At 40.1% G+C, this 7,774-nt stretch overlaps 1 protein-coding gene across 2 annotated transcripts in view; it reads right to left on the reverse strand.

The window, feature by feature from the left end:
- The window catches only part of LOC308102017 (7SK snRNA methylphosphate capping enzyme-like), a 19,154-nt gene extending 12,211 nt beyond the window's left edge, over positions 1–6,943 (reverse strand). For both annotated transcript variants that reach the window (XM_080451593.1, XM_080451594.1), the window contains exons 1-3: positions 6,744–6,943; positions 5,491–5,879; positions 1,983–2,230 (exon numbers count right to left, since the gene is read on the reverse strand). In XM_080451593.1, coding sequence (XP_080307719.1) covers positions 1,983–2,230; positions 5,491–5,879 — 637 coding nt within the window. In that variant the 5' untranslated portion in view covers positions 6,744–6,943. The remainder of the gene's footprint in view (positions 1–1,982; positions 2,231–5,490; positions 5,880–6,743) is intronic.
- Between the last annotated feature and the right edge of the window lie 831 nt (positions 6,944–7,774).

The raw sequence follows: 7,774 nt of genomic DNA on the forward strand, positions 1-7,774 counted from the left end.
TACTTGCGTTACGTTATGTGATCCAAATGAACAGTTTTCTGCGGAGCAGCCTTCCTCTCTCTGCCTTCATTTAACAGGCAGGGAGCCCGCAGCAGCCAGCAGGTTGGATACAGCGGTCCCTCTCACTCTAACATGATGAAAAAGTGAAAGTGCTAGAGAGGACGATGATTGTTTAACGTGGGGTAAAATTTCAGGTTAAGCCAATCAGAGACAGAGTTGGGCGGGTCTTGTCTTATGGGGAAATACACAAACGCTTGCTAACACACACACACACACGGCAACGCGGCCACCGGCAACACACACACACACACACACACACACACACACACACACACAAATGGCAAACGACAGCAGCAGCAGCTTTACAACTTGGTGATTTAGCCACTATTTTGAATATGCAGGGATAAAAGATGCAAAAAATATTACTGTTAAATGTAAACTCTGTGCAGGACAGAAAGCATTATCCACATCCAATAACAGCAATGCCAATCTGCACAGTACATGGGGGACCTCAGTACAGTACATGGGGCTATAAAAGTGGTTCCCAAAGACCCCACCGTCTCTACAACCAGCAGTGATCCAGATGGAACAACACCAGCTAAACAGACAAAAATCGACATTGAATATGCAAAAATGGAAGTTGAGCTCAAAAATACATTTGTAAAAGTGCACTACTTAGTTGTTAAGGCTACAATAGATGCCTGAAGATATACAGTAGATGCCAAAGATGCCTGTCAAAATGTCTATACATATCTTGTGTGTTTTATTGTTCCACTACATTTCATAATAATTGCTACAATAATAGGGAGTTGTCTTTTCTCTTCCTGTGCCACAGAAACCAAAAAAAAAAACACAAAAACCTTTATTTTTATTGTTGTTATTTTGAAAGTAAAGTTAAGTAACTAGTTACTAGTTACTTAAAAAAATTAGTAACTAATAAAGTAACAAGTTACTTTTTTGAGAGCAGTAACTATAACTATAACTAGTTACTTTTTAAAAGTAACTTGCCCAACACTGGTTATAGCGCCACCAGGAGGCAGCTTTTTGCGAAAAACAATTTTGATATTATATTTGTCCAAACATCACGCAAATCGCTACACAGTATCTCTATAGTCATGTGATCAAGAAGCATCTCACATTCCATCCTGATTGGCTATGGCTATGATTGGCTTCTTAACTTCGCAGGAGTGTCTCGTTTTGCACAAAATGCCTCAAATCATGAACACGGCTCCAGAGTTTCTACATTATTCCTATTCATGTTGTTCTCCTTATCCGCCCGGTCACTTCTGCCTAACTCTAACCCTAGAACCGAAATAAAGTAACAAAAAAAACGCCCAAAAACCGCAAATGTTCACGAGCGCACGGGTCGGGGACGGAGGTTTGAATACAGATTTTTTTTAAATTAAATATATATATATATATATATATATATATATATATATATATATATATGTATATATATATATATATATATATATATATATATATATATATATATATATATATAAATAAATATGTATATATATATATTTCAATATATATATATATATACATATTGAAATATATATATATACATATTTATATATATATATATATATACATATTGAAATATATACATATTTATATATATATATATATATATATATATATATATACATATATATATATACATATATATATACATATATATATATATATATATATATATATATATATATATATATATATATTTATATATATATATATATATATATATGTATATATATATATGTATATATATATATATATTTATATATATATATTTATATATATATAAATATGTATATATATATATTTCAATATGTATATATATATACATATTGAAATAATATGTATTTTTAAAGTACATAGGAAACGTAAAAATACAATTAAAATAAGGGATATTTAGTCACAACATGAATAAATTAACTCATAATCATATTCATGAATATTCATGTTTCTACCTGCAAACACACTGGCCGCCGTCGCCTCCTTGACTCCTCCCCTTCCTGCTCTGTCCCCGCCTCCCCGGTTGCGGTGTCTCCGCCTACTCCTGCAGGTCCCACCCCTGGCCCCGCCCCCCAGGCTGAGCGGCTCTCCCGGTTGGCTGAGGCTGAGCGGGTCGCTGTGGTCGCGAGGGAGAAGGATCTCCACGGGGTCTCCGCCCCGCAGCGGCAGGGGCGAGCACTGAGGGGTCTCCTGATTGGTCGCCCTGAAGAGGGGGAGGAGTCATAGGAGTTAGTTACTTTTATCAGGAAATGTACAAAAAAGTATCTATCCCCCCACACACACACACACACACACACACACACACACTATTCTATATATAATAATAATAATAATATGTATTTAAATCAGCATTAATAAAGCCATAGATTAGTTTAGATTAGATTCAGAACGAGATGTTAAAGTACATAACTGTTCTATAGACTCTCAACCCAAACTATAAACTATAAACTATAAACTAACATTAAATACTTCCTGTCCTCAGAATATAATATAAGTGAACATAGTTTAACTCTTTAAATACCCCCCTTCCCCCACCCCTCCTTTCTCTGTAAATAGACCTGTTTATTCTACAGAGCTTTATTATGTTTTGTATTGTATTGTATTCATGATTAATTGAGTACAATGGACCACAATGGAAACAAGGCCTCCGGGGCTTTTTGTGTTATCCTTTAAGCAGAACCTGTGACTGTACTTACTGTACTTACTGTACTTACTGTACTTACTGTACTTAACAATCATGTTGATTAAGTATTCAATCAATCAATCAATTAATCAATCAAAGAACATGGTGATCTGTAAGGTTTCAGTTTTCACTCTCTAGTCTCTGTCTCCCTCTAGTGGACAAAGTTAACATTGCAACAGCCCACTTAGTGCAGAGTAGACTTTCCAACAGCAGGGAATTAATATTCATTTATTCTATAGAGCATTGGGCTTCAACAGCCCGGGACCCCTAGGGGGTCCTCAGAGTCACTACAGGGGGTCCTCAGAGTTACTACAGGGGGTCCTCAGAGTTACTACAGGGGGTCCTCAGAGTTACTACAGGGGGTCCTCAGAGTTACTACAGGGGGGCCGCCAAATCTGTGTGTGATAGGAATAAAAAAAAAAAAAAAAAAATATTAACCACTTGAACCCTGGCATCCCTATTACAAACCTGGACATGAGCAGTAGACAGGGTGACCTGACCTGACCTGACCTGACTCCAAACAGGCCCATCGAGGGACAGTGAACCCCTTTTGTGGGACATCACGGGTCACATGACATCACGGGTCACATGACATCACGGGTCACATGACATCACGGGTCACATGACATCACGGGTCACATGACATCACGGGTCACATGACATCACGGGTCACATGCATGCGCGCGCATTGGGCGGATTTTGTTAGTTTTTGTTTTTTTTGGTTACTTACTATTTCGGTTTTAGGGTTAGGATTAGGTTAGGTTAGGTTAGGGTTAGGGTTAGGGTTAGGGTTAGGGTTAGGATTAGGTTAGGTTAGGTTTATGTTTTTTAATTCTTATTTTTGCCTGATTTTACCGGTTTATTATAAAAAGAATGAAATCATGGATCTGTGAGAGTGAGGGTGTTGCGTCGTACCCACAGTGAATAGTTCTCACTATAAACCCTTTTGTTTCAGAGGATAGACAGACAATAAGTTTGGGAACCCATGGTTTACATGACCCAAAGCATTCATTCGGAACATAACTTTTGACATGCGCAAAGTGGTTCCTGCCTACGCCCGGGCATGGACCAGGGGCCGCCCGGCTCCACTACCCGGGGCAGAGCTTCCCCTGGTGGGCATGGGGAGGAGGCAATAGCCCCCCTGTGCCTCTGTGGCGGAGGTCTGTCGGTCGCAGGCAACGCACTGACTCCTGGCCAGGCAGCGTTGTATGCGGTGCGAGCCTGCGTTCCTTTGTTATCGCCGGTTTAATGCGAAAATAGATCTACAAGTTCAGACCAGTTTCTTTCTTTTTGTATTGTATTGGTACCAGACAAGGTAAAACTTAGGCTACCCTATACACGACTTGTCACATTTCTCATGGTCATTATAATAATAAATGTAGAGAGAGAGAGAGAGAGAGAGAGAGCAACACTTACAGTCTATGAAACAAGGCACGCTCATTTATGGCAGAAGTACAAAAGTATTGGCATCAAAATATACTTAAAGTAGAAAGTATAAGCTACTCATTATGCCGAGTGTCACGTTTTTCTTGTATTATTATGAAAACATGCTGTAACTCATTCACTGTGACAAAAACCCTCTGGTGTTTTGGGACGACCGTTCCGGCTGCCCATGGAATGAGTTGATGAAGTAAAACTCATCTGTTTACGCTGTAGCTGCAGCCCTAATAATGTTGTTTTGGTTTATTTTTGTTCACGTATGCTATTAAAATAATGCAGCTATTTCAGTATTGGGCCGTAACATGTGATTAAACATGTGTTTGGCCCCTCATATATAAAATTAATAAAATTGAAACTTGCAGCTGATCAATGCGTTTCTGCATGTATGTGTGGACAGGGATTTATTTTTATCTTTGTCATGTGGCCAGGGAATCTTTTTAAAAACGGAGGACTGGCATTTCAGCACGGAGTTTCGAGTCACATGGGGGAGCGAGCCAATGAGAGAATGAGAGCGTGAACACAGACGGAAAGACCATAAATATGGGACAGACGGACACACACACAACGCAAGCACGATGATATAGTAAGCTCCACTTGGTCGGAGGCGCAGCTTCGCCGCGCCTCCTTCCGCGTTCGCAATTAAAGGCTTATTAAATGACGCTATAGAATAGAATCATTCATTTTATCCCGCAGGAGCGAGCGCTTCTCAGCACCAACCGTGGCCGAATTAGAGATTTGATAGATAGATTTGATGGGTCATTTTTGGACAATTCTGACAGCACTACTAAGCACAGACATGCACGAAGGAATGCATGTGTTCCAAACAGAGAAGAATAAAGTGTTTATATGGTCAATTCCGATTCAAACGGTATACCAACCAGGGCGAGTGTGTTTTTGGGCTGCGTTTCTCGACACACACACACACACACACACACACACACACACACACACACACACACACACACACACACACACACACACACACACACACACACACACAGCCCTCCCCCTGATGACAGGCTCCACTGCTCCGCTTTGCAGAGCCAGTTAGTTGATAAAACATAGATTTTAATAATACTATTATGAATGGATGAAGAAGTAAAAATTAGAATAGTTTTACTAAAGTATAGAAAACAAGGGTTTGGCTTTTAAAATAAACATTTGTATTCTTCTCTTTAGGTCTTTAAATACAATGAACTATCTCTGAAATGTAGGGTCATTGTACTGTGTGTGTGTGTGTGTGTGTGTGTGTGTGTGTGTGTGAGAGTGTAGTGTAGTGTAGTGTAGTGTAGTGTAGTGTAGTGTAGTGTAGTGTAGTGTAGTGTAGTGTGTGTGTGTACCTGTTAACTTCGTCGTCCAATAAGGAGTTGAGGTTCAGCGGGTCAAAGATGTTCCCGCCCAGCAGGAAGTGACTCGGCAGAACGGCCTCTGCTGATTGGTCGCTGTTGATGCGCCGACGGCGCTTATTGGCCGATCCCTTCAGGCCGGCTCCGCCCACCGTGTAGCGCCGCTTCGCCATTCGCTGAGGAGGAGGGCCGGAGGGCGGGGCTTGGAGCTGGACACCATTCTTCGGTCGCAGGGGGCGTGTCTTCCCGTTCCCGCCCACCACTTTGGGCTGCTCCGATAGGCCGACGGGGGCCGGGAAGGCGGGGCTCGCTTTGACGGGCGGTCTGATGGCCGTCCTATCAGGAGACAGGACGGTCTCTTTGTCCAATGACATCTCGATCATCTGGATGATGTCAGAGAGACACACAGACACGACAGCCAATCACAAGCAAGGAAAAAACGCGTCGCACAATCCCATTGGGCCATTGGCAGTGGTGTAAAGTAACTAAGTACATTTACTCAAGTACTGTACTTAATTTAGTACAATTTAGATTTTGATTCATAAGACCAATAAAAAGCCAAAAGTAATCATCAAACTATAATACTATATATATATACTATACTATATGATTATATGATATACTATACTATATGATTATATGATATACTATACTATATGATTATATGATATACTATACTATATGATTATATATATATACTATACTATATGATTATATGATATACTATACTATATGATTATATGATTATTTATAATTATTTTGGGGGGTCCCCAGTTCAAATATGATTATAAATAATCATTATTTATAGTTATGTTGGGGGGTCCCCACACTCCGCCGCTCATCAAATTATTGTCTCAGGAAGAAGCAATAAAAAAGAATAAATCTCCATGAATTCAAGGTTTCATGAGGAGTAAGTAAAGGGTTATTTTGGGGTGAACTATCCCTTTAACACCAAATCTGTTATAGCAGATCTACAAGCTCACAATGCCTTACCATAATGACACACACACACACACACACACACACACACACACACACACACACACACTCCACAACAACACGGTAATCTAATTTACATAAGCCACGCCCCTAACTGCGCGATATCTCCACGCCTGCTCATGAATAGTTAATTGCGACGCACGCACGCGTGCACGCGCCCCTACTTAAACAGACGAGAGAAAAAAGTAAACAAAACAAACGACACAAAACACACAAAACACACAAAACACACAAAACTTGCTACACACCGTTAGCTCCCGCTGCTAGCCACACTCATTGCTAACCAGATACTTCCTGGTGCGTGACGTCACATCCGCTGTAAAAACTAAAAGACAACAACAACGTAGATGCTAGCGCGTTAGCATGCTAACTGCGTGCGTGTGTGTGTGTGTGCGTGTGTGACGTGCGTGTGTGTATATATGTATGTATGTGTGCGTGCGTGCACGTGTTTCATGCTGTTCTCACAGTGTCTCGCGCGGCTCCAGTCTCGTCTTTTTATACAGACACAGTCCCTGGACCCCATAGCCCGGGAGGACGGCCCCGCCCCCCTGTCTCGCTGTGATTGCTCAGTTTGTGGTCTCCATGGAAACCGTTGATAAGTTAGAAGGTATATCCTAGTTTTTATGTTTATTTTGTTGTTTTGTTTTTAATAAATTAAATGTCTTTATACGAGTGAGAATAGCAGATCTATAAGCTCACAGCACGGCGGATAGCCACGCACTGTGAGCTTGTAGATCTAAATGACGTCTCTGTGAATTGAGTACAAAGGACCACAATGGAAACAAGCCATAAATCCTCTTAACAGACCTTTTATAGATCTGTACTTTATCTGCTCTTTTTACTTCTAATGAAGTATTTAATGAATCAATGAATCAAGTCAATAGATCTATAGACCCTTAACCAGTATGTATAGATCTATAGACCCTTAACCAGTATGTATAGATCTATAGACCCTTAACCAGTATGTATAGATCTATAGACCCTTAACCAGTATGTATAGATCTATAGACCCTTAACCAGTATGTATAGATCTATAGACCCTTAACCAGTATGTATAGATCTATAGACCCTTAACCAGTATGTATAGATCTATAGACCCTTAACCAGTACGTATAGATCTATAGACCCTCAGTATGTATAGATCTATAGACCCTTAACTAGTATGTATAGATCTATAGACCCTTAACCAGTATGTATAGATCTATAGACCCTTAACCAGTATGTATAGATCTATAGACCCTTAACCAGTATGTATAGATCTATAGACCCTTAACCAGTA

Source organism: Gymnoscopelus braueri (genome assembly GCF_963280865.1).
Source record: "Gymnoscopelus braueri genome assembly, chromosome: 15".
NCBI classification, from domain to species: domain Eukaryota; kingdom Metazoa; phylum Chordata; class Actinopteri; order Myctophiformes; family Myctophidae; genus Gymnoscopelus; species Gymnoscopelus braueri.